Source organism: Gorilla gorilla, chromosome 15 (genome assembly GCF_029281585.2).
Source record: "Gorilla gorilla gorilla isolate KB3781 chromosome 15, NHGRI_mGorGor1-v2.1_pri, whole genome shotgun sequence".
NCBI classification, from domain to species: domain Eukaryota; kingdom Metazoa; phylum Chordata; class Mammalia; order Primates; family Hominidae; genus Gorilla; species Gorilla gorilla.
In genome coordinates, this window is record NC_073239.2 from 80,610,321 (window position 1) to 80,638,281 (window position 27,961).

The window sequence follows — 27,961 nt, forward strand, 5'->3', positions numbered from 1 at the left end:
AAATTAAGTCAATAAAATCACTTGCAATTAAAACAATTACAAAAACTGTCTTTAATACAATTTAAATTTTTCAGAGTAACTTAAATATGGAAGGCAGGCACAGGAAAGAATTTCTGTTCAATTCTAGGAATGAATAGTATACATGTAAACAGATGACAATAATGGCACATTAAAGATAGACATGCCTTGTTCTCATACATTACCAGTGTAATGAAAACTGATACAACCTTTCTGGAAAGCATTTTGTCAATACACAGAAGAGCTCTAAATGTTCATATATATTGACCCAGCAATTCTACAATTCTATACTAAGGACATAGAAATGTGGGTAAGGATTCATATTTTTAAATGTTTGTCATAAAAGTATTGATAACATACAATAATTATAAACCAAATTTATTGGTTATAATGAAGTAGTTAAAAATATGAGTTTATAGAGCTATATAGACCTGACTATCACTATTTACTTCATGCATTATATTGGAACTCCAAACATGTAAATAACAGAAACCAATTTAGATTATTTTAAGAAGAAAAAAAGGAGATGCATTAAAAGGATAGACAGCGCCTCACAGAACCCTAAGGTGGAATGAGGCTAAGCTTGGAGAAGAAACCACAACTATAAACAGAACAGTCACAGGATCATCTTTTCTTTCTATATTTCCGCTTCATTTTTCTTTTTCTACAGACCAGCTTCTCTGCCTTTCAGTCCACATGACAGACAAAGGCTTCTGAATTTACTTCCTCATTGAGAAAACCAGCCCAGACTCTGTACCTGTTCTCAAATCCTAAGGGACGAGACCATGTAAAGAAAATATAGCTTCCCTATAGGTAAGGGAGCTTTTAGAGAGTTATAAACTAGGCAGACACCCCAAAAGCTACTTCTTCAGTTGTAGGACCATGGGCTAGGGCTAGCCACATAATCTCTTTACATCTCAGTTTCCTCATCTATAAATGGGGATACTAAGACCTATAATAATCATAACCCTACAGTATAAAAACTATTTCATAGGAATACTTTTAAAATTTCATTCATTAAGATTGTTTTCTTTCTTTTTTTTTCCCCGAGACAGAGTTTCACTCTTGTTGCCCAGGATGGAGTGCAATGGCGCGATCTTGGCTCACTGCAACCTCTGCCTCCCGGGTTCAAGCGATTCTCCTGCCTCAGCCTCCCAAGTAGCTGGGATTACAGGCGTCCACCACCACGCCCAGCTAATTTTTTGTAATTTTAGTAGAGACGGGGTTTCGCCATGTTGGCCAGGTTGGTCTTGAACTCCTGACCTCAGGTGATCCGCCCACCTCGGTCTCCCAAAGTGCTGGGATTACAGGCGTGAGCCACTGCACCTGGCCATTAAGATTGTTTTCTAGGGATTTATATCGGTGGGAAAATTCTTTACATAATGTATTACTCAGGGTTCTCCAGAGAAACAGAACCAATAGGATATGTATATCTACATATACAAAGAAAAGTTTATTTTAAGGATTGGTCATGCAGTTGTAGAGGCTGGCAAGTCCAAAATCTGCAGGCCAGGCCAACAGGCTGAAGACCCAGGGAAGAGTTAATGTGTAGCTCAAGTCTGAAACCATTCTGTTGGCAGAATTCACTCTTCTTTGGGGGAGGTCAGTCTTCTCTTAAGGCCTTCATTTAATTGGATAAGACCTACTCACATTATGGAGGATAATCTGCTTTACTCAAAGTCCACTGATTTAAATGTTAAACTTGTCTAAAAACTATTTTCAGAAAAACATCTAGATGTTTTGATCATTTTTGATCAAAAGCTGAGTACTTTGGCTGGCCATGGTGGTCAAGGCCTGTAATCCTAGGAAGGCCAAGGCGGGCAGATCACTTGAGGTCAGGAGTTCCAGACCAGCCTGGCCAACATGGCAAAACCACATCTCTACTAAAAACATAAAACTTAGCTAGGCATGGTGGTAGGCACCTGTAATCCCAGCTACTGGGGAGGCTGAGGCAGGAGAATCGCTTGAACCTGGGAGGCGGAGGTTGCAGCGAGCCAAGATCGCACCACTGCACTCCAGCCTGGGCAACAGAGCAAGACTCCATCTCAAAAAAAAAAAAAATCTGAGTACCTTTACTCAAATAAACTGATACATAAAATTAATAATCGCATATAATATTAAATAAAAAGAATAAACTCCACATATAATATGGTCCCAACTATTTTCAAATTGTAAGGAAATAAAAAATTAACATTAGCTTTTTTTTTTTTAATTTATTTTCTAAGTCTTCTATAAATTTCAGTACTTATCTTGCTTGTTCTCTTAGCAGAATAACAATGTTAACTACTTTTCTTTTCTAGAAACACCCTCTCTCTTACTTTCACTTCTGGCTTCCCTCTGTACTACATTCATTTTATGATACTGTCCAATCTACACCCCTCTCTTCTGAAAACTTCCCCCACTTGGACCCAGCAGTGTGGCCCTGGAGACATGCTCATCCCCTGTGATCCTGCTCCCTTGACCACAGCTACTTGGATCAGGAATGAACACTTGGCCCTAGGGAAGCAAAACCATTGGCTGGGCTGAGCCACTCAGATTCTTTTCTCTAAAAGTAGCTGCAAATAAAGTCAGAAAGAGAGTCTCTACTGTGTGCTTGAATTTATAAAAATAAAACTATGAGTGAGGCAGACATGTGCGTATGAAAACAAAACATTCTTAATTTTTTTGTATTTTTTACTTATTTTTTGTTTGTTTTTTTTTTGAGGGAGGGTCTTGCTCTGTTGCCCAGGCTGGAGTACAATGGCACCGTTACAGTTCACTGCAGCCTCAACCACCTGGACTCAAGTGATCCTCCTGAGTAGCTGGGACTATAATCCCAGCTACTTGGGAGGATGAGGCAGGAGAATTGCTTGAGCCTGGAAGGCAGAGGTTGCAGTGAGCCGAGATCGTGCCATTGCACTCCAGCCTGGGCAACAAGAGCAAAACTCTGTCTCAAAAAAAAAAAAAAAATGGCATTTCACCATGTTGCCCAAGCTGGTCTCGAGCTCCTGGGCTCAAGCAATCCACCATTTTCAGCCTCCCAAAGTTCTGGGATTACAGACATGCACCACTGTGCCCAGCAGACCCTCTCTTCTTCTGTGCGTACTCATTTTGCACCTATATGCTGATGACAAGAAACTGGTCCTGATCTTCATGTATAGAACCATCTCCTGGACAGCTCCAGATGACTTATAGACACTTCAAACTCGAAATACCTAAAACTGAAGTCATCTCCATGCCGTTGCCACTTTCCCCAAATCTGACCCACTTTCATTATTTGCTATTTCTATAAACCAAACTACTACTTCTCAGCCTGCCAAGGAGGAAACCTCAGAACAATACTTTTTTTCCTTCTTACTGATATATCCAATTAGTCACCATGTTTTGTCAATTCTACCTCTTAATATCTATCAAATTCACCCATTTCTCTCTACTGCCATTGACACTAAGTCAGGGACTGGCAAAGCTTTTTGTAAAGAGCCTGATAGCAACTATTTAGGCTCTGTGGCCTAAACAGTCTATGTCAGAACTGGTGTCAGTCATAATCCCAAAAGATACAATCCTGAATGTTGAAATCCCAAAAGATCAAAATCTCTAAAGTCTAAAATCTCTAATATCTAAAATCCTGAAAATTACAAACCCAAAATATTAAAATCCTGGAAATTGAAAGCCAAAATCTAGGGAAGAAATTTAGCACATTTTTGGTTGTATGTGGGGTAGCCGTATCATGTTAGGTGAAGTATTTTCTTGCTATTGTCTTTACATGGAAATTGTGTACAGTTTATACATATGGGTGTGAAGTTGACAAGGTTTGAATTTGTGGACTTAATTTTAGGTGTCAGCTTGACTGGATTAAGAAATATCTAGAAATCTGGTAAAGCATCATTTTGGGTGTGTCTGTGAGCATGTTTCCAGAGGAGATTAGTGTATGAATCAGAGTGGACTAGATGGGAAAGATCTGCCCTCAATGTTGGCATGCACCATCTAATCTGCAGGAGGCCCAGACAGAACATATCCAGAAGGTTAACTGGATTCTTTGGGAGCTGGGACAGACTTTTCTTCTGCTGCCTTGGATGTTAGAACTCCAGGCTCACCAGCCTTGGGATTCCAGCACATACTTACACCAGCAACCACCCAGATCCTGAGGCTTTCAGCCTTGGACTGGGAGTTACACCATCAACTTCCCTGGTTCTCAAGGTAAAAATGTAGAAACTTAATAAATTAAGTGATGTACATCTGCATTTGTGAAAGATAAAATTTCTTGAGATCTTGACTCTTTGGGTGACTGCACATGTGGTAGCTGGCCCATGTGGTTTTTGATGGATCTCATCAAAAGGCTCAGATTGTCTATCATGGTATTTCAGATGACCACAGTTAATAAAGTGGAGTGCACACAATTACCAGCCATAGTGATAAATGTTTGTACTTCACTTTTTTAACTCTTTTTTTTAATTTTCATTTTTTACTAATGGAGTCTCGTTCTATCCCCCAGGCTAAGATACAGTGGCATGATTATAGTTCGCTGCAGCCTCCAACTCCTGGGCTCAAGTGATCCTCCCACCTCAGCTTCCCAAGTATCTGGGACTACAAGTACATACCACCACACCTGGCTAATTTTTAAATTTTGTGTAGAGAAAGGGTCTTGATTTGTTGCCCAGGCTGGTCTCGAACTCCTGGCCTCAAGTGATCCTCCTGCTTTGGCTTTCCAAAGTGCTGGGATTACAGGCATGTGCCACCATGCCCAGCCTTGACCTCCTTCTATTTTTTTTTTTCTTTTTTTGAGACAGGGTCTCACTGAGTTGCCCAAGCTGGAGTATAGTGATGTGGTTACAGCTCACTGCAGCCTCATGTGATTTTTCCTCACCTTAGCCTGCAGAGTAGCTGGGACCACAGGCACACACCACCACGCCTGGCTAACTTTCTATATTTTTTGTAGTGATGGAGTTTCACCATATTGCCCAGGCTGGTATCCTGAGCTGAAGCGATCCTCCTGCCTCAGCCTCCCAAAGTGCTGGGATTACAGGCATGAGCCACTGCTCCCGGCCGACCTCCTTTTTTTTTTTTTTTTGAGATGGAGTGTTGCTCTTGTTGCTCACGCTGTGATCTTGGCTCACTGCAACCGCTGCCTCCTGAGTTCAAGTGGTTCTCTGCCTCAGCCTACCGAGTAGTTGGGATTACAGGCGCCTGCCACCACACCCAGCTAATTTTTTGTATTTTTAGTAGAGACAGGGTTTCACCACGTTGGCCAGGCTGGTCTCGAACTCCTGACCTCAGGTGATCCGCCCACCTCGGCTTCCCAAAGTGCTGGGATTACAGGCATAATCCACCGCGCCCAGCCAATGACCTTCTTCTTTATGGATACAGTTCATCTGCTCATAACTGTTGCACCTGTGCAACTGTCATTAGTATACCTGAGTATGCTTATAAAAATATGTATGTTATTATTGTCTATTTTATTGTTTAAAGTGACTTATGAAGCATTCTGTTGTGTGTTTATATGTTGTTCGAATAAATCCCCCTTTTTTCTGAGCTGGAGTTTCACTCTTGTGAAACTCAGATCCATGAGAAAAGGGAAACAAATGAGCCCTGTGATTGCATTATCCTGCTGCTAGAGGCAGTTTCTAGGCTGCGGCACAGAAGGAAGAATCAAAACTGAGTCCAGCAGTTTCCCTGAGTTAAGGGGAGAAAGACTAGTATCCTCAGAAGCCAAAGAGGCTGTAATTTGCAGGACAGAGTATTGGAGAGACAAATCTCAGAGACTGAGCCCTGGAGATATGTAGAGGGAACTCATGAAGTGGCTGGCTGAGTACTAATCTGTGCATGCATGGGGAGAAATCCACCAGACTGTAGAAAAAACTGCTGTGGAGAGGAGCAGGCCAAACTATTCCCAAAGCTCATATAAGCTTGCAATTGCTTTCCTATCAAGCAGTGAAGAGGGAATTGGGTAGAATGGTTAGAAGGTTATCACGTAAGTAGTGAGGCTAAGTTAGCCTTAGCCTACGATTATTCTGGACCATCCTATCAAACCTAGAAGGATTTAAACTGACAAGTAATTTAACTACACACCAGAACAAAGTCCAAGACTATGTAAAGAAATACAACAAAATCCAAAACTCTGTAAAAATTACCAAGCAAGGAATTAGGAAAATATGATCTATAATCAGGAGAAATAATGGAAACACACAAAGATGACAAAGATGATGGAATTAGGAGATAAATACCTTAAGATTGCTATAAAACATCTTATAAATTGGCTGGGCAAGGTACTGTAATCCCAGCACTTTGGGAAACAGGGGTGAGAGGATAGTATGAGCCCAGGAGTTCAAGACCAGCCTGGCCAACATGGCAAAACCCCATCTCTACTAAAAATACAAAAATTACCTGGGTGTGGTGGTGAGCGCCTGTAATCCCAGGTACTTGGGAGGCTGAGGCAGGAGAATCACTTGAATCCGGGGGGGTGGAGGTTGCAGTGAGCCAATATCACACCTCTGCACTCTAGCCTGGGCAACAGAGCAAGACTCTGTCTCAAAAAAACAAACAAAAAAATTAAAAATATAAAATTAAAAAATTAAAAAAATTAGCCAGGCATGGTGGCACACACCTGCAGTCCTAGCTACTCTGGACGCTGAGGCAGGAGGTTCCCTTAAACCCAAGAGTTCGAGGCTCTTGGGTTTAAGATCTCACAATTGCACCCCAGCCTGGGTGACAGTGAGTCTCTGTACCCAATAATAATTTTTTTTTTTTTTTTTGAGATAGAGTCTCACGCTGTCACCCAGGCTGGAGTGCAGTGGCACAATCTCAGCTCACAGCAACCTCAGCCTCCTGGGTTCAAGCAATTCTCCTGCCTCAGCCTCCCAAGTAGCTGGGATTACAGGCGCCCACCAACATGCCAGCTAATTTTTGTATTTTTAGTAGAGAGGAGGTTTCTGCATGTTGGCCAGGCTGGTCTCAAACGCCTGACCTCAGCTGATCCGCCTGCCTTGGCCTCCCAAAGTGCTGGGATTACAGGCGTGAACCACCGTGCCCAGGACCCAACTGTAATTTTTAAAAATCTTCTGAACTTACTCAAGAATATAGAAATATAATGAGCTGAGAAATTGAAGATTTTTTAAAAGACCCAAATGCAATTTCTAGATATAAACTACACAGAATCTGAAATTATACCCTATCCTACTTGATAAAATTACCAGAAAATTAGAGATTGCAAAAGAACAGGTAAGTGAACTTAAAGCCATAGCAACAGAAACTGTAAAAAAGGAAGCAGGGAAAGCAAAAATGCTTACAAAAAAAAAAAAAAAAAAGAATAGAGCTTCAGTGACCTGTGAATGAACAGTTTAAAACACATGAAATTGGAATTTCTCTTTTTTTTTTTTTTGAGACGGAATCTCACTCTGTCGCTCAGGCTGGAGTGCTATGGCACGATATCCGTTATCGGCTCACTGCAAGCTCCACCTCCCAGGTTCACGCCATTCTCCTGCCTCAACCTCCCGCGTAGCTGGGACTACAGGCACCCGCCATCATGCCCGGCTAATTTTTTTGTATTTTTAGTAGAGCCGGGGTTTCACCGTGTTAGCCAGAATGGTCTCGATCTCCTGACCTCGTGATCCGCCAGCCTCGGCCTCCCAAAGTGCTGGGATTACAGGCATGAGCCACCACACCCGTACTGAAATTGGAATTTCCAAAGAAGAGAATGGAAGTGGGGAAGGGAGAGGAAAAAAATTCTAAAAATAATGCTGAAGATCTTCCAAATATAATGAAAACTACAAACCCATGGATTCAAGCTCAATGACCTCAAAGCAGAAGAAATACAAAGAAAAAAGCATGTTAAGGCACATCATTTTTAAATTGCTCAAAACTACAGAAAAAGAAAATTGTAAAACCAGCCAGAATAAAAAATACATATTAAGTACTGGGGATCACAAATAAGAATTTCAGCAGATATTTTGTCAAAAACTATGCAAGCCAGAAGGCAATGGTACAACATAGTACTAAAAGTGCCAAAAGTAGCCGGGCACAGTGGTTTACAACTGTAATCCCAACACTTTGGGAGGCTGAGGCGGGCAGATTACTTGAGGTTAGGAGTTTGAGACCTGCCTGGCCAACACAGTGAAACCCTATCTCTACTAAAATTACAAAAAAATTAGCCAGACATGTTGGTGCTCGCCTGTAGTCCCAGCTACTTGGCAGGCTGAGGCAGGAGAACTGCTTGAACCCAGGAGGTGGAGGTTGCAGTGAGCCAAGATTGGGCCACTGTATGCCATCCTGGGGAACAGTGCAAGACTCCATCTCAAAAAAAAAAAAAAAAGAAGTGCCAAGAGAAAAAACAAAACTATCAACCTAGAATTCTGAATTCTGTATCTTTATTTTTGGATTCTGTATCTCATGAAAATATTTTCCCAAAATTAATTCAATATCTTTTTCAAATAAAAGAGCTAAGGAAATGTTACCACCAGCAGATCTATAGTAGAAAAAATGTGAAAAGAGGCTCTTTAGGTAGGAGAAAAATTATACCAGTTCCAAAACCATATTAGGACATTCTATATCATATATTGGAACATTATACAAAAATAATAACAATGAATTGTGAGCCTTAGGACATATATGGATATAAATGCATGACAAAGAGGGGGCAGGGATAAGTGGAAATATACTGTTGCAAGGTTCTGATGCTATACTTGAACTAGTGTAATATTATTTTAAGGTGAAGCAACCACTAAAAAAAGATACAGTTTTTAAAAATCAACATGTGCCCTATAAATATATGCCTACTAGGTACCCATAGAAATAAAAAAAAATAAAAATCTGTAAAGATCAGTAAGTAAAATACCAATAATCTAAGTGAAAAAAATAAAAGAAACGCTTTGAATAGACAGCTCACAGAAAAGGAAACATAAGTGGTCAATAAACCTATGGAAAGTTCTTCAACTTTACTGATAAGACTAATTCAAATTAAATACAATGTTAAAATTACTTTGTCATCTGTAAAATTAGGATAGTAAAAATTCATATATATGTATATACATATATATATATTTTTTTTTTTTTTTGACATGGAGTTTAGCTCCTGTCATCCAAGCTGGAGTGCAGTGGCATGATCTTGGCTCACTGCAACCTACGCCTCCCAGGTTCAAGCGATTCTCCTGCCTCAGCTCCCGAGTAGCTGGGATTACAGGTGCTTGTCACCACACCCGGCTAATTTTTGTATTTTTAGTAGAGACAGGGCTTCTCCATGTCTGACCTCGGCTGATCCGCCCACCTCAGCCTCCCAAAGTGCTATGATTACAGGTGTGAGCCACCACGCCTGGCCACATAAAAATTATTTTTTTTAAATTTAAGAAAAATTATTTTGAGGAAGATCAATAAATTTGATAACGTACTGCAACACTGAGAGCACAGGAAACCAGATACTCTCATACATTTCCAGGAGGAATGTAAATTAGTACAATCTTTATGACAGGCAATTTTACGTTATCTGTTAAAATTTAAATGCCTATATTCTTTGACATAGTAATGTGTTCCAGTAAACAGTCACTGTGTCATTACACTAGCAAACGATTGGAAAACTAAAGGTATTGGAATATTTCTTGAGGGGAGCGCTGGGAAAATAAATAAATAAATAAATGTATAGAAACAGTCAACTTATTAAATTATGTCATATTAATATATTGGAACAGCATGCAAATGTGAAAAAAATTAGACAGCATTTTCTCTCTCCTTCTGTTTGCCTCTCTCCTTCTCTCTCTCTATATATAATTAATTTATGTAAGGCATTTTTAAAAATCATAGACACATAATTAGTATTCATTAATTGTTGGACTTAAAAAAAAAAAAAGAAGGCCAGGCACGGTGGCTCATGCCTGTAATCCCAGAACATTGGGAGGCAGAGGCGGGCGGATCACCAAAGGTCAGGAATTCGAGACCAGCCTGTCCAACATGGTGAAACCCCATCTCTACTGAAAAAAAAAAAAAAAAAAAATTAGCTGGGCATGGTGGTAGGTGCCAGTAATCCCAGCTATTCGGGAGGCTGGGGCAGGAGAACTGCTTGAACCCGGGAGGCGGAGGTTGCAGTGAGCAAAGATGGCGCCACTGCACTCCAGCCGGGCGACAGAGGGAGCCTGCATCTCAAAAACAAAACAAAACAAAAACAAACAAACAAACAAAAAACAAAAAACAAAAAACATGCTGGGCATGGTGGCTCATGCCTGTAATCCCAGCACTTTGGTAGGCTGAGGCAGGAGGATCATTTGAGCCCAGGAGATTGAGACCAACCTTGGCAACATGGTGAAACCTATGTAAAAACAAAAATGGTAAGAAAAAAAGAAGAAATAGAAAGGAAGGAAGGATGGGAAGGAAAGAGAAAAAGGAAAAGAAGGATGGATGGATGGAAGGAAGGAAGAAAGAGAGGGAGGGAGGGGAAGGAAGGTCTTCGCAATATATTACTAAGTGATAAAAGCAAGATCCAGAACAGTACAGTACGTTACCTTGTGTATGAATAATAAACTATATAGGCCGGGTGCGGTGGCTCATGCCTGTAATCCCAGCACTTTGGGAGGTCGAGGCGGGTGGATCACCTGAGGTCAAGAGTTCAAGACCACGCTGGCCAAAACGCTGAAACCCAATTTCTACTAAAAATTAAAAAAATTAGCCAGGCGTGATGGTGGACGCCTGTAATCCCAGCTAGTTGGGAGGCTGAGGCAGGAGAATCACTTGAACCTGGGAGCCGGAGGTTGCGGTGAGCCAAGGTCGCGCCATTGCACTGCACTCCAGCCTGGGCAACAAGAGCAAAACTCCGTCTCAAAACAAACAAACAACTATACAAATGTATGTCTGCAAAAGTAGAGACTACCTCTGGGAAGCTAAACAAGAAATGTCTAACACTGAATCCTTCAGAAAAAAAGACCCTAGAAGCTGTGGGACAGAGAAAGAAATGTACTCTTCTCTTCATGTTTCTTTTTTTGAGACAGAGTCTTGTTCTGTCAGCAGGGTTCAAGCAACCTCTGCCTCCCAGGTTCAAGCAATTCTCCTGTCTCAGCCTCCCAAGTAGTTGGGACTACAGGCACCTGCCACCACACCCAGCTAATTTTTGTATTTTTAATAGAGACGGGGTTTCACCATATTGGTCAGGCTGGTCTTGAACTCCTGACCTGAGGCGATCCGTTTGTCTCGGCCTTCAAAAGTGCTGGGATTACAGGCGTGAGCCACAGCACCCAGCCTAATTTCTGTATTTTTAGTAGAGACAGGCATGGTGGTGGGTGAGCCAAGATCGTGCCACTGCACTCCAGGCTGGGCAACAGAGCAAGACGCCATCTCAAAAAAAATACAAAATTAGCCGGGTGTGGTGGCGCACACCTGTCATCCCAGCTACTCAGGAGGCTGAGGTAGAAGAATCACTTGAACACAGGAGGCGGAGGTTGTAGTGAGCCATGATCATGCCACTGCACTCCAGCCTGGTGACAAGAACAAGACTTTGTATCCAGAAAAAAAAAAAAAGGAATTAGTAATAAGCACTTGTAAACTCAGGAAAACGTGAATTTCAAACACAAGTATCGTGCTCCATAAAAAAGAGGCAAACCAATTCAATTTTTTAATAAACTGTGTTTCTTTCCAGAATTACCATAGTGATCAATTTTTCTTGGATCTTGCAGCCTCCTCTGGTCTTTACTGTGACCTACTTTTGTAACTCTTACTTTTTGCCTTTCTTCCATTTATCTTTTCATGACCTCACAGATATCTTCTTCTATTATTTACAGTAAACAACATTTTGACAGAATATTCTTATGTGTCTTTCTTTTCCAAAGCTCTATGTTTATCAAATTTTTTATTTATATTAGGTGACAAATCAGCATTTGATTTCAGTCAACATCTTCATACATGTTTAAAACACAAATATTTGTGGATGTTGCATATGTATGTACAAACACAAACACAAATTATCTTCTCAAGGTATATAAAAGCTATTCTCGTATTTTAAGAATACAATAATATATTTCAAAAATAATATTACTGCAAGCATACCTTAAAAATCACACACAAAGTGTGATTTAAAATGAATTTTCTATATAAGCTGCTGAGTCAGTCTGAGCCCCTGACACTTACTGGCTAGGTTACTTTGCTTAAGTTATATAATATAACCTCCCTGAACCTCAGTTTCCTCATCTGTAAACCCATGCTAGTAATAGGAACATTGGGGTATTATAGAAGAGTAAATGAGATAAAAGACATTTCAAACAATGTCTGATTCATAGTAAGTGCTTAAAAATATATATTAACAGCTGGGCGCAGTGGCTCATGCCTGTAATCCCAACACTTTAGGAGTCCAAGGTGGGCAGATCACAAGGTCAGGAGTTAGAGGCTAGCCTGACCAACATGGTGAAACCCTGTCTCTACTGAAAAAAAAAAAAAATACAAAAAAATTAGCCGGGCGTGGTGGTGCGTGCCTGTAATCCCAGCTACTCAGGAGGCTGAAGCAGGAGAACTGCTTGAACCCAGGAGGCAGAGGTTGCAGTGAGCCAATATCACACCACTGCACTCCAGCCTGGGCAACAGAGTGAGACTCCATCTCAAAAAATAAAAAATAAAAAATAAAAATATTAACAATGCTGTAACATTATTAATATATTATAAAACATAATTTATTACAATAAAAAGTAGTAAAAGCACATAAAATGAAAGACTAGTTGGCAATGAGTTGTCTATAAAGTAAGTGCTACAGCTAATTTTTAGCAGGGCAAGGTGGCTGACGCCTGTAATACCAGCACTTTGGGAGGCCGAGGTGGGAGGATCACTTGAGCCCAGGAGTTCAAGACCAGCCTAAGCAACATGGCAAAACCCCGTCTCTATAACAAACAAACAAACAAACAAACAAACAAAATTAGCTGATGGTAGTGTGTGCCTGTGGTCCCAGCTACTTGGGAGGCTGAGGTGGGAGGATCACTTAAGCCTGGGAGGTCGAGGCTGCAGTGAGCCGGAATCGTGCCACTGCACTCCAGTCTGAGCGACAGAGTAAGACCCTGTCTCAAAAAAAAAAAAATTAATCTAAAACCTTCTAATTAAATAAAGCATACAGTTAAAACTGATTACATTCCATATTATTTAAAAATTAAATTAATTCAAGTCAAACAAAGCTTTAAAAATTAAGAAATTTTATTTTTGAAAAGAATATGCAAACATAAATGGAAAAGGAATGTCATATTGTTTATCTTATTCTTCAAAGGACTATTTATTGTCTATATCAGATGCTCCTTATTTCTTAATTTTTTTTCCCAATTCAGGCTACAAAAAATTCCAATGAATAATACGAGAGCAATAACCATTATCCTAGGCAATGGATCTCAAGTTATTTAATCCTTGGGAAAAGGTCATAACATTTTCTATCCTCCATCACCATAAAATATATATACAAAACTCTTTAAGTAACTACTTGGAGCTATACTATTCCAATCTCTCCTTTGTCTCATAATGTACCTTAAAAAAATTCAGGCAGGGTGCAGTGACTCACGTCTGTAATCCCAGCACTTTGGGAGGCTGAGGGGAGTGGATCACGAGGTCAAGAGATCGAGACCATCCTGGCCAACATGGTGAAACCCCGTCTCTACTAAAAATACAAACATTAGCCAGGGGTGGTGGTATGCGCCTGTAGTCCCAGCTACTGAGGAGGCTGAGGCAGGAGAATCGCTTGAACCGGGGAGGCAGAGTTTGCAGTGAGACAAGATCACACCACCACACTCCAGCCTGGGTGACAAAGAGAGATTTCGTCTCAAAAAAAAAAAAAAAAAAAAAAAATTCAAAGACTGGAATTTCAAAGAAGCTGAGACAGCAATCTTGAAGAAATACAACTAACTCCTCACTTATCTAATGGGTCAGAATCTCTGGGAAACTTACCCTGGGAAATGTAGAAATCTGCATTTTTAAACAACCCCCGAGTTTGTACACTGTCTTTTTTTTTTGAGATAGGGTCTTGCCCTGTCATCTAGGCTGAAGTGCAGTGGTGCAATCACAGCTCACTGCAGCCTCAACCTCCCAGGCTCAAGTGATGCTCCCACCTCAGCCTCCCTAGTAGCTAGAACTACAGGCATGTGCCACCATGCCCAGCTGATTTTTGATTTTTTTTCGCAGAGACAGGGTCTCGCTATATTGCCCAGGCTGGTCTCCAACTCCTGGGCTCAAGAGATCCTTCCGCCTCAGCCTCCCAAAGTGCTAGGATTACAGGGATGAACCACTACACCTGGCCATATACTGTCATTTTAAGTATAGGTGAGGAATAATGAAACAGAAAGGATTAATTTAAAATGCTCTGGGTGGTGAATCTTGAGCAAATTTCAATGAGGGCAGAAACATTAAGTAGTAGGTAGTAGTGAAGTAGTAAAGCCAAGACAAAGGAAAGGTATAGAACTCAGTTTCAAGAGATGTTTCAGCACTCTAGGCATATATAAGTAACCATACCTGTCCCAAATAAGCAGCTGAGGCACAGCAGATAGGTAAGACTGCCAACCAAAACTTACTAGAAAAACACCAGGCTTTCATTATTTAATTCTTCCCCCAGTTTCTAGGGGAAAGGCTTTCTATATAAGCCTCCAATGCAGTACAATACTAATTCACAGAGTAGAGGACCCAAACAGCTGAAGCAAAGGAAGGTACTTTTGTTTTCAATAGATAACAAGCATCTTTAAAAAAAAAAAAAAAAAAAGGAAAAGGAGGCCAGGCGCGGTGGCTCACGCCTGTAATGCCAGCACTCTGGGAGGCCGAGGCGGGGGGATCACAAGGTCAGGAGATTGAGACCATCCTGGCTACCACAGTGAAACCCCGTCTCTACTAAAAAATACAAAAAAATTAGCCGGGTGTAGCGGCGGGCGCCTGTAGTCCCCGCTACTAGGGAGGCTGAGGCAGGAGAATGGCGTGAACCCGGGAGGCGGAGCTTGCAGAGAGCCGAGATTGCGCCACAGCACTCCAGCCTGGGCGACAGAGCGAGACTCCGTCTTAAAAAAAAAAAAAAAAAAGAAAGAAAGAAAGAAAAGGAAAAGCTGGCACTTGGGAGACCAAGGAGGGAGGATAACTTGAGCCCACGAGTTCGAGACCAGCCTAGGCAATATAGTGAGACCCCGACTCTTAGGGAAAAAAAAAGGAAAAAGGTTAAAAAGCCATCTTGTTTTTTGTACTGGATTATTACAGTCAAACATTTATAAACACAGAACTTTCATATAAAGGAGGCTTAGGCCAGGCGCGGTGGCTCACGCCTGTAATCCCAGCACTTTGGGAGGCCGAGATGGGTGAATCGCCTGAGGTCAAGAGTTCAAGACCAGCTTGGCCAAAACGGTGAAACCACGTCTCTACTAAAAATCCTTAAAAAATTAGCTGGTGTGGTGGTGGGCGCCTGTAATCCCAGCTACTCGGGAGGCTGAGGCAGAGAATTGCTTGAACCTGGGAGGCGGAGGTTGCAGTGAGCCGAGACTGCACCACTGCACTCCAGCCTGGGCAACAGAGCGAGACTCCGTCAGGAGGCTTTCTTTCAGAACAACTAACCGAAAAATTATGCAAATTTAGAGTGAAAAATGTAAAATAAGAAATTTAAAGCATTACAAGATTAATTTTAATGTAACTGGTCAGTTTGCACATCTGTAAAATGACAGTTTGAAACTAAGTGATTTCTAACATCCAGTCTACTTCAAAGTCTAAAATTCTATGATACGCAAATTTCTTAAACTTTGAATTAAATATACCAGGTTGTTTAAAAACTAAATCTAAGCTTATTCTGATAATTCAAATAACCCTGAAATGTTAGAATATCAATATCCCATAAACGATTCAGCAGTACTGTTTTCAGACTTCCAGTTAGTATGTGTCCAGAACAAATAAAGAGCAAAAATAGCTATTTTCTCTTACTTTGACTGCTAATACTAATAGCATACAAAATAGCTACTCACTGAGAAGGCATCATAAAAGGATCTATTGTTACAGAATCCTAAAAGTCTCATGAAAATAAGAGAAACATCATCAGCTAACATCACCAGGCCAAACACAGCTCACTGAAAATCTTAAATTCGGAAATATTTAGATTAAATGAAAACTTCGAGATATTTATCTATTACGCAAAACAGGCACTGCTTCACAATCTGAACATCACCGTATAGCTCCTTTGGTTAAACAGAAAAAAACTTCCCATGGTACTCTTTCCTCCTAATTCTGCCATTCTCACTATGCACAATGCGTATTTTCCAGGTACTGTAAGAGAGATGCACTACACAGAAGTATCCATGGGGACGAAATTTTATCTACACTGAAATTTAATGTGGAATAAGTAAGCTTATCATAATGGAGTTTTACACAGAATGTGTATTTCTCAATGTAAAATGATTTTGTGAAGTAAAGGGGGAAAAAATAGAGGAAGTTTGTTTCCTTAGAATCTCCATAATTACGCACTTTATTCTTAAAATAAGGGACTGGTCTGCAGGATTAACAAATCTTACAATTCAAAGACAGCTAAACATTGGAAGGCCAAAAGAAGTAAGCAAAATAAAAACGATTACCATTAAAAACTCTTCCCTTGGCAGTTTTCAGAGGGTTAAAAAAAAAAAAAAAAAAAACTTTTCCTGATTGTCAGGCTGACCCTGCTGTCATATTTGCCATTTTTATAAACCCACTAGTCTGATCAAGAGCCCTATCTTTAAGAATAACTTTTAAACCATGCATTTTTAGAGTTAATGAGGCAATAACACTATAGTATTACAGTTGTAGCTCAACAACTGTTAGATACTACAGATTAGTGATCCAGAAGATAATCAAACTTTATCAGCAAAGTAGCAACCACACCCCTTAAAAACAGAACTCACACTGTGCTCCATTAACTTCCATAAAGGGAATTTCGATGAAAATCGATTACTTCATTGCTTGGAACTAGCATGTTTGTTTTGGAATTACACTAAGGTTTTGTAAACACTGTCTCACGGTAAAGCTAATGACTTTACCTCTTTCCGAAACAGTTTTAGGGAAGGCACCATATACTACGGTGAAACTGGGTCTCAGTTTACACATCGATTATTTAAAAAATTCACTTCCACTGTGCATTCCAAGAATTAAAGCCGTTTAAAAAACTCAGCCAAAGCCCAATGACAATGTATTACTCTAGGAAAAGTGTGTCCTTTGGGTTCTAAGGTATTAAATTGGAATTTAATATTAAAATAGAATTCAACGGCTAAGTATCCAGTTTCCCCCAATCACTTAATTTTTCAAAACCCAGAAAGGGCCTGTTTGCGAGTATTGTGAAAACCTGTGGAAAGAGAGGCTTTGGAGGGGAACGGTCGAATTAAAATAAATGCAGAGAGCAAAGAGAACTCCGAGTTCTTTGAACTCCCCCAGGCTGAACAGGACGAGAAGGAACCTTACCTGCCAGCGGCCATAGGTGAGGAGGACCATAGAAATGGGGATGGCGGTGCCGGACATGGCATGGGTGGAGGGCATGCTGTACTCAGAGTTGTAGAAGACCTCCAACTTGACCACGGGCGGCGAGGCGGGCCGCGGCCAGCGGATGATGTCCTTGGTGCACTGGCCCAGGTACATGACCAGCACCCAGATGACCACGAGCCTCCGGCCCACCAGAGGGTCCAGGTTCCAGATCCAGAAGGGGAAGAACAGGATGTAGAAGAGTTCGTTGCCCAGCTCCGTGCCGAAGCAGAACAGGCAGTAGAGCGGCCAGTTGCTCACGCGGGCCAGCTGGCCCTCCTCGCCCGTTAGCGAGTTGCGGCGCAGGGCGCCCGCGCGCCGCGGCGAGGCCGGGCCCAGCTCGGCCGCCAGCCCGTTCCGCACGCCGTTGGGGGCGCCGCCGCCGTCCGGCTTGGCCGGGCACTGATTGCGGTCGCTCCCGGGCGGCTGGGGGCCTCCAGGCGCCCCTGGCTGCCGCCCTCGCAGTCGAGGGTCTCCGGCGAGAGGCGCCTCCGCCTTCTCATCCTCCCTCCGGTCTGCTGAGCGGCGCGGCGGCGCTTCCACCCCGCACAGCCGCTGGAAACGGGCCACTTTCTGCGGGTCCTGCAGACGGCCAACCAGCTGGGCCAGGCGCTGCCTCAGCGACATGATAACGGAACCCCCGGGAAGGCGGGCCGGCCTCCGGCGCAGCCCCGAACTGTCCCCGCGCTCCTGGCCAGCGGCAGCGGAACCGGCACACCGCTCTACCCTCCGGAGTCTGCCGGGTGACGGCGCCACAGGCCGCGCGCCCCCGCCCCGCGCGCGCCCCTCCCTCGCCGCGCGCGCCGCGCCCCGCCCCGCCCCGCCCCCACCCGGGCTCCCTGAGGGGCCGGGCCGCGCGGGTCCGCCCTGAGCGCATCCGGCCGCGGCTTGGCGCTGAGGATCGGCGGGCGGCCGCTTTGAGGTCCCGGGTAATACCCACCAGCAGGCGTCGCGGCGTACGTCTGGTGGGACGCGGCGTGTCCCCCTGCTCCACCTTCAGCCCTTCTTCCCCGCGGGCTAGTGTCGCCGGATTCCCTCAGCCAGAAGTTGACTTAAAGAGGCCACGATCCTGGTGCCAGCTTGCGCAATGCCTGTGACCAAGCAGCCGGGCATCCTGCTGGCACAGAACCAAATGGTGAATGATCAATGAAGGCGAAGCAACTACCATGAGTTCGGAATCGTTCGACTCAAGTAATTAACAAGTAATTACAGAGCTGTCCCAGGCGACTGATGTTCGGAAAACCATGTGCCAATTGACCAATGGTGACAAGACTACATGTAGATCCCAAGATAGGGCCAGGTGATATTAACAGGTGTGGTCTGCAAAAGAAAAGCCAGCCACCTACAAATTCAAAATACTGTGTCATTTATCAAATATTTTGGTATATGTTAAGGGAGCACAGGTGTTCTTAAGTGTAAAATTTCCTTTTCCTAGATTCTAATACCTAGAGGGCTTGCACAGAATAAATGTAGAGAGTGAATGCAGTATATAGATTTTTGAGTTTGATAACGTTAATTTAGACGCTTAACTTCCCTGTCTCACAAGTTACCAACTTGACTTCTAGCTAGAGCAGTTTATAAGGTCTCTGAACTCCTCAGGTCAGGTGAATGTCTTTTATATATACCTAGAGAGAGAGAGATGAGACAGGGTCTCGCTATATTGCCCAGGCTGGTCTCCAACTCCTGGGCTGAAGTGATTCTCCTGCTTTGGCCTCTCAAAGTGCTGTGTTTACAGGCGTGAGCCACCACACCCGCCATGATCAGGTGAATGTCTGTAATTAAAGAATGTGAACTACTTCCAAGAAACAGGCTTGAAATTGTCCCATGCCCTTAAAACAGTAGAAATACTTTCCTTCAGGCGTGGTAGTTCATGCCTATAATCTCAGCACTTTGGGAGGTCGAGGAGGGAGGATGGCTTGAGTCCAGGAGTTTGACAACAGCCTGGGCAACATAGGGAGATCCCACCTCTACAAAAAATGAACAAAATTAGCTAGGCAGGGCTGGGCACAGTGGCTCACGCCTGTAACCCCAACACTTTGGGAGGCCAAGGCGGGCGGATCACCTGAGGTCGGGAGTTCAAGACCGGCCTGACCCACATGGAGAAACCCCGTCTCTACTAAAAATACAAAATTAGCCGGGCGGGGTGGTGCATGCCTGTAATCCCAGCTACTCGGGAGGCTGAGGCAGGAGAATTGCTTGAACCAGGGAGGCAGAAGTTGCGGTGAGCCAAGGTCGCGCCATTGCACTCCAGCCTGGGCAACAAGAGTGAAACTCTGTCTCAAAAAAAAAAAAAAAGAAAATTAACCAGGCATGGTGGCCCACACCTGTAGTCCCAGATAACTGGGGGACTGAGGCGGGACGATTGTTTAAGCCCGGGAGGTCAAGGCTGCGGTGAGCCCTGATTGTGCCATTGCAATTCCAGCCTGGGTAACAGAGTAAGACCCTATCTCAAAAAAAAAAAAAAATTTTTTTTCATTTCGCAGGGACAGGTACTCTCCTCCTCCCACTCCACTTGCTAGGCTGTGGCCATAGAAAGAGGAATAAATCATCACCCATGCTCTCAAGTTGTTCACAGTTTAGGGGAGATAAAGAAAGGACTACTTCTAGAGTATAGAGAAGATGGCAAGTGTAAAACAGACATAAACAGCATGCCTCAGAAAGGAGGACAAGTTTGACTAGGAACAGGAAGAAAGGTGTTAGGAGGTGATCCTGTAGAGCTGGATTGTTTTACAGAGCAAAATATGAATAGGTGAAGAAGCCCATTTTAGGAAGAGAAAGTGAAGGAAGATAGGGATATGCAAAAATGTATTTGGTAAACAATAGTCCATAGAGACCAGGTGCAGTGGCTCACTCCTTTGATCCCAGCACTTTGGGAAGCTGAGGTGGGAGGATCACTTGAGGTCAGTAGTTTGACACCAGCCTAGGCAACATGGCAAGACCCTGACTCTACAAAAATATTTTCTAAAAAATTAGGTGGGGGCCTGGTGCAGTGGCTCATGCCTGTAATCCCAGCACTTTGGGAGGCCAAGGCTGGTGGATCACTTGAGGTCAGGAGTTTGAGACCAGCCTGGCCAACATGGTGAAACCCCATCTCTACTAAAAATACAAAAATTAGCCAGGCATGGTGGCAGGTGCCTGTAATCCCAGGTACACGGGAGGCTGAGGCAGGAGAATGGCTTGAACCTGGGAGGTGGCAGTTGCAGTGAGCCAACATTGTGCCTCTGCACTCCAGCCTGGGCAATAGAGCTAGACTCAGTCTCAAAAATAAAGAAAAATAAAAAAATTAGCTGAGTGTGATGGCACATGCCTGTAGCCCTAGCTACTTTTAAGGCTGAGGTGGGAGGATTGCTTGAGCCCAGGAGTTAGAGGTTACAGGGAGCTACGATTGTACCACTGCACTCCAGCCTGAGCAGCAGAGTAAGACCTTGTCTCAAACAGTAAAAATTTAAAAATGAAAAAAAAACCAAAAAACAATAGCATATAGCATAGAGTAGCAAGGGTGATTGGAAATGAGATTACAAAGGGAGGATAGGATTAGGTTGTAAATCCTTGAATACCAAAGGGATTTAATTTTGTAGGCAGTGGGAGCCATGGAAGGCTTTTAGGCTAGGGAGTGACACCATCAGAACTGTTTTAGAAAGATAACTGGGAAAGAAATCAAAGACGATTGTCAGAGGTCAGAGAGTGAAGGCTAGGTAAATAATTAGAAGATTATTGCAGTCATCAGGTGAGAAACAATGACAGCCTGAACTAGGACCTTGGTTCTGGGGGGTTGGAAGTGGGGGGATAGATTTGAATGAAATTTTGGAACTAGGAAAAAATTAAAATGTTTCATTTGAATTCATAGGACTGCAGGCAAATATTAGTCCGTTCCTGGTTAGAACAAACTTGTGTCTAATTTCTTTTTTTTTTTTTCTTTTTTGAGATGGAGTCTTGCTCTGTCACCAGGCTGGAGCATGGTGGTGTGATCTCAGCTCACTGCAACCTCTGCCTCCTGGGTTCAAACGATTCTCCTGCCTCAGCCTCCTGAGTAGCTGGGACTACAGGTGTCTGCCACCACACCCAGCTAATTTTTTGTATTTTTAGTACAGACAGGGTTTCACTGTGTTAGCCAGGATGGTCTCAATCTCTTGACCTCGTGATCTGCCTGCCTTGGCCTCCCAAGGTGCTGGGATTACAGGCATGAGCCACCGAGCCTGGCCAACCCTTGTATCTAATATTGAAGCATTAGCAATGTGGTGAAGGAGAGAAAACATGAGAAAAAGATACAAATATATTCAAAGAAGGTGTAAAGCCAGGTATACTAAACAGCTCTGGAAAATGAGACATAAAGTAATCACTCTGTGGAGTAAGCAGAGAGGTGTCATTGGGTTCTCTATGAATGGTTCTGTGAAACAGATGATTCGTTGGCATTTGAAGACAAGGAGCATCTTGGTTTATAGAGAGAAGGGGAGAACAGCATCAGGCTGAGGGATTGTGTATGTGCTTTTCTGTCAAAATAATTTGTTTACAAGGGAATTATTCAGATTCATCTGAGGAATTTCCTATTCTAGGGTCTGTTTATCCCAGAGATGGCAGAGGAAGAGGAAAGTATGTAAAACAAAGTAGAGGTGATCATTAGATCCCATGGCTGCATTATGAGTCCTTTAGCACTGGTGTATTTTGTGGGATATATCACCTTTAACAGTAGTGGGAACAAAGGTGATGGAGAAATGGAAATTTGACCTATAAGTGCACTAAACAGGAAAAATAATACAAGCTGACAAAACGTGAAGGAGCTGACACTGGTGCAATAAATCATTGTTAATGAGAGGGACAAGGTCTTACCTACATACCAAAGAGCCATGGTATAAAGAACAGTAGTTTTGGTGGTTTCTACCCACATTCCCTCTGAAATTTTCCTAATAGAATATCTTAAAATTTAATAGAAGTTTAACTATAGGCCAGGCACAATGGGTCATGCTTGTAATCCCAAAATTTTGGGAGGCCAAGGCAGGAGGATTGCTTGAGGCCAGGAGGTCAAGACCAGCCTGGGCAATGTGGTGAGACCCTGCCTCTAAGAAAAAGAAAAAAGTAAAAAGAAAACAAAAAAATTTAACTATGTTAAAAGATTCAAATATAAACATTCTATGGCAAGTATTTTTATCACAAAGCATACAATTTTAATTTTTTAAATTTTTGTTTATTTTCTGCATTCTCTCAGAATGTGAATAAACATTTTTTTGAAGAAAAAATATTGCTGCCAAGTAGGGATATACTACCTGGGTATGATTCAGTGTCTTTCCTGCAAAGCCAAATAAAGATATCGTATGATATGAGAACTGTATTATATCCATGCTTCATAATTAACATGTTGATTTTCTTATATCCTTCTCTGTACTTGACTTTATTTTTATATGAGATGGAGTCTTGCTCTTTCGCCCAGGCTGGAGTGCAGTGGCGTGATCTCGGCTCACTGCAACCTCTACCTCCTGGGTTCAAGCAATTCTCCTGCCTCAGCCTCCCGAGTAGCTGGGATTACAGGCATGTGCCACCACGCCTGGCTAATTTTTGTATTTTTAGCAGAGACGGGGTTTCACCATGTTGGCCAGGCTGGTCTTGAACTCCTGACCTCATGATCCACCCACCTCGGCCTCCCAAAGTACTGGGATTTTAGGTGTGAGCCACCTGGCCCAGCCCTGAGTTTAATTTTATACATTACTAAAATATTTTTTTGACACAGATATTCTATAAAGGTAAAATGTTGCCGTCATTTCTAATGGAACTTTCATAAAAGTAGTAAGGAAACAATATGCAGTCTTAGCCTTGGACATTTTACCTTCCATAGGCAAATTAAGTTTGTACTTTATTATATTGGATTGAGATAAATCTGATTCAGCTACTTTTACAATGAGGTCAAAGAACTTTATCTTTAGAAATATACATTCTAAGTAATTTACATTCACAACTATTTTACTTAAAATTATAATATTCATTTTAAACTGAATATTTATTGCCATTAACTTGTTTTCTTTTGCCTATCTGGAACCTAGTTTAATTTTTTATTGTTAAATGATAAAATGTATATATATTGCAAACTATTTGCCATAAATTGTTAACATTATAGAATTTTTTTTTTCTTTGAGACAGAGTCTTGCTCTGTCACCAGGTTGGAGTGCAGTGGTGCAATCTTGGCTCACTGCAATCTCCACCTCCTGGGTTCAACCGATTCTCCTGCCTCAGCTTCCCAAGTAGCTGGGATTACAGGCATGCGCCATCACACCCAGCTAATTTTTGTATTTTTAGTACAGATGAGGTTTCACTGTGTTGGCCAGAATGGTCTCGATCTCCTGACCTCATGATCCACCCACCTTGGCCTCCCAAAGTGTTGGGATTACAGGCATGAGCTACCGTGCCCGACCCATTATAGAATTTTTTTATTTTTATTTTTTTAGGGACCAGGTCTCACTATGTTGCCCAGGCTGGTCTTGAACTCCTGGCCTCAAGCAATCCTCCTGCCTCACCCTCCCAAGTAGCTGGGATTACAGGTGCAAGCTATGGTACTCGGCTATTACTAGAATATTTGTGATACGTTGATATCAGTAACAGTACATTATGGGCATCAATAAATATTCATTATGAGTATGTTATTTTTGAAAAATTAAACCTATGTTAATTAAATTCTTTATATATACACCTAATGATTTTATCCTGCATCTTTGATTAGTTTTATTATATTTCTCAAAAATAGGATTTCTTCTGAATTCTCAAAAATCTCTGTGATAGCACAAATATAAATAAAATGTGTGATGTATATTAATAAAATTTTATCATTAATGGTTAACGAGTTTTCTGTCTTCTAAGGTTTTTATACCTCAACGTTTGAATCACCTTCTCCCAAGGTAAAATTCTAAGGGAAACTTACACAGAAATGGTCTAAAAGTATCCCAGGCAAAAAGCAAAATTAGAACAAAATAAATGAATGATAATAAATGGCCCATCACCCACTTTATTTCTAGCCCACATAGGCTGAGCTGACCGTGGAATTCTTCCTTATCGTAGAGACCATTTATACTCAGTTTTCCTTTCACCGAACTCTGTAATATTTTTTTTAAAAATTACTCCCTAAGACTTTTTTCCTCTTTCCTTGTCAACAATTCTCTTCTCAGTCCTACTTTTCTTCTTCTTAAAATATGATTGGGCCAGGCGTGGCGGCTCACACCTGTAATTCCAGCACTTTGGGAGGCCGAGGCAGGCGGATCACCTGAGGTCGGGAGTTCAAGACCAGCCTAACATGGAGAAATCCCCGTCTCTACTAAAAATACAAAATTAGCCGGACGTGGTGCCGCATGCCTGTAATCCCAGCTACTCGGGAGACAGAAGAAAAAGGAGAAGTCGTCTTTTATGTTAGGTGAGGAAGGGGATACCCAAACAGAGGAAACTCAGCCTTCAGAAACAAAAGAAGTGGAGCCAGAGCCAACTGAGGACAAAGACTTGGAAGCTGAAGAAGAGGACAGTAGGAAAAAATATGCTCCTGATGATCCAGATGACTTGAACTTCTTTAATCAAAAGAAAAAGAAGAAAAAAACTAAAAAGATATTTGATATTGATGAAGCTGAAGAAGGTGTAAAGGATCTTCAGATTGAAAGTAATGTTCGAGAATCAGCTGAACCAGAGGATGACCTTGACATTATGCTTGGCAATAAAAAGTAGAAAAAGAAGAAGATCAAGTTCTCAGATGAGGATGAAATACTAGAGAAAGATGAAGCTCTAGAAGATGAAGACAGAAAAAATCATGATGGTGTCTCATTCGGTAATCAGGCCCTGCTTGGGCAGGCTCAGAAAGAGACTACACATATAAGGAGCTGCTGAATCGAGTGTTCAACATCATGACGGAAAAGAATCTAGATATGGTTGCTGGGGAGAAAAGGAAATTTGTCATGAAACCTCCACAGGTCGTACAAGTAGGAACCAAGAAAACTTCCTTATTTTTTTGAGACGGAGTCTGGCTCTGCCGCCCAGGCTGGAGTGCAGTGGTGCGATCTCGGCTCACTGCAAGCTCCGCCTCCCGGGTTCACACCATTCTCCTGCCTCAGCCTCCCGAGTAGCTGGGATTACAGGCGCCCGCCACTAAGCCCGGCTAATTTTTTGTATTTTTAGTAGAGACGGGGTTTCATCGTGTTAGCCAGGATGGTCTTGATCTCCTGACCTCGTGATCTGCCCGCCTCGGCCTCCCAAAGTGCTGGGATTACAGACGTGAGCCACCGTGCCCGGCAGAAAACTTCTTTTGTCAGCTTTACAGATACCTATTAACTATTACGTCGTCAGCCCAAACATCTTGCATTTTCGTTGGCTGAATTGGGTACAAGTGGTTCTATAGATGGTAATAATCAACTTGTAATCAAAAAAAGATTCCAACAGAAATAGAGAAAATGTCTTGAGAAGATATATCAAGGAATATGTCACTTGTCACACATGCCAATCACCAGACACAATCCTACAGAAGGACACGCGACTCTATTTCCTACAGTGCGAAACTTGTCATTCTAGACGTTCTGTTGCCAGTATCAAAACCCGCTTCCAGGCTGTCACTGGCAAGCGAGCACAGCTCTGTGCCAAAGCTAACTAATTTGCTAATCACTGACTTTGCAAAGCATGTTGTGGAGACGTGGCTGGACAGGTTTGCCATTAGAGTGGATATACCGTTGTATTAAAAACAAGATAAAAAAGCTGCCCAGTTGTTTGGAGAGTGGTTGGTTGGTCTGAAATCCTTGCAAGACGCTGATGCTCAAGCTGTTGGCATACTCCTTGCCTACTTTAACAACTATCAGAGAAACGTGCTATGGGGTAAGGAGGTGCTTTTTTAAAATTGTTCATAGAGTTCTGTAAAATGCAAGATAAATTAAAGTTATTATAACAGTGAAAAAAATCTGATTGATGCCTTTTTCCCCCCAACAATGATTGGAAATATAGATGTCGTACTGGTTCGAAATATTTTTTTTTTAAGTTCCCAGGTCTTGAAATCTCCAATCACATCTGCACATTCACCATTTAGACATCTTGGTAAGTGTTGACTTGCCCCTAATATTTTGATGTTTATAGTAATGAATATACTAGAGTAAATTCTCAATCAGAATGGAATATTCTAAGTGCTACAACTCTTTTAGAATTTGCCCATCAGACTTTACGGTGCTTACCAGAAAGCTCCCCTGGCCACCCTGCAAAAAAGAGAATAGAATATTCTAGTTAATTAAATTTCCTGAAGAATGTAAACTTTTAATACACTTTAGTCCTTGGTGAAAATCATTTATAAAATGTGTTTAATATATTTTTGAATACCTATTTTCGTAAGTATACTAGAATTTACAGCCCTTTTGCATATTTTTTGTTTTATTTGTGTATTTATTTATTTATTTATTTTTATAGAGACAGGGTTTCACCATGTTACCCAGGCTGGTCTCCAACTCCTGAGCTCAAGCCATCCACCGGCCTCTGCCTCCCAAAGTGGTGGGATTACAGGCATGAGCCACCAAACACGACCCATCTTAACCTTTTTAACAACCTATCATTTTTGTGTGTAGATATTTGAGGACTTTCATGACTTTTAAGATCAAGATGAAAAATAGACTCAAAGATTTGTGGAGCTGGAAGGGGCTTAGAGGCCATCTTCTTAACTTCCTCATTTTATGAGAGTCACTCAGTTTATTACGTGGTATTTGCTGACTGTGCTAAGTTCTTGGACATGCAATGTTAATAAGACATAGCTCCTGCTTTCAAGATGCTTGTGTCAAATAGTCTTTGAGAGTGCTATCCTTCTTCTAGGTTCCAGATTAGACTGGGTGTTGTGTTTTTAGCTTTCCTTCTCTGAATTCTCTCACCCATTCTTCATTCCCACTGCTACCCTAACCTAAGTTTAATTAAGAAAAGGAAGGAGTATTCTAGGAAGTGATTCAAGATTTCTTTGTTATAAAGTGAGATTTCAGAAGTCATAGTTGAATCTGTACAAGAAACCTATAATGGCTGCTTCAAATAGAACAAATTCTATGTTTAGCTTTTTGGTCCATCGTAATCACTTCCTACCCTAGCAATTCATGCTTATTTCCTATGGGAACAAGGACCCAGCCTTGTCCTCCAGTCAGACTTGTCTTTTCATTCATAGACTAACAACATCACTAACTCAAGGCGACTTTCCTCTACCTGGAATAATGGCTTTCTATCCTACCTAACTATATCATCCCCCGTATTTAAGATTTATATCTTTCATATAATACTGAAGAAAATTGGCACCTGTGATGATCTTGCTAGAACTCTCTGGAATGCATTCCTCTGGTAACCACAGATTGGGTTCCCACCCTCTGCTGGGCCAGGGAGTGGGTTCCCTGAGATTTTTGTACTTTTGGACAGTGAGAGATTGGGGTGGTTTCTCTCCAATGGTTAAACCTTTTAAGTCTAAACTTAGAAACACAGTAGACATATGTCCTACCTTTAGAGAAAGCTGGTTAGTGGTGAGAGAAAGTGAAACTGCCATACCGAAAACAACAGAAACAAG

The 27,961-nt window shown here is 42.1% G+C and overlaps 1 protein-coding gene and 1 pseudogene across 1 annotated transcript in view; one reads left to right on the plus strand and one right to left on the minus strand.

Moving 5' to 3' along the window:
* SGPP1 (sphingosine-1-phosphate phosphatase 1) overlaps nucleotides 1-18,207 on the minus strand; it is a 44,120-nt gene extending 25,913 nt beyond the window's left edge. The window contains exon 1 of the mRNA XM_004055280.4: nucleotides 17,377-18,207. Coding sequence (XP_004055328.1) covers nucleotides 17,377-18,060 — 684 coding nt within the window. The 5' untranslated portion in view covers nucleotides 18,061-18,207. The remainder of the gene's footprint in view (nucleotides 1-17,376) is intronic.
* Nucleotides 18,208-18,520: 313 nt separating this feature from the next.
* Nucleotides 18,521-26,041, plus strand: LOC101141718 (eukaryotic translation initiation factor 2 subunit 2-like; annotated as a pseudogene).
* The last annotated feature ends 1,920 nt before the right edge of the window (nucleotides 26,042-27,961 follow it).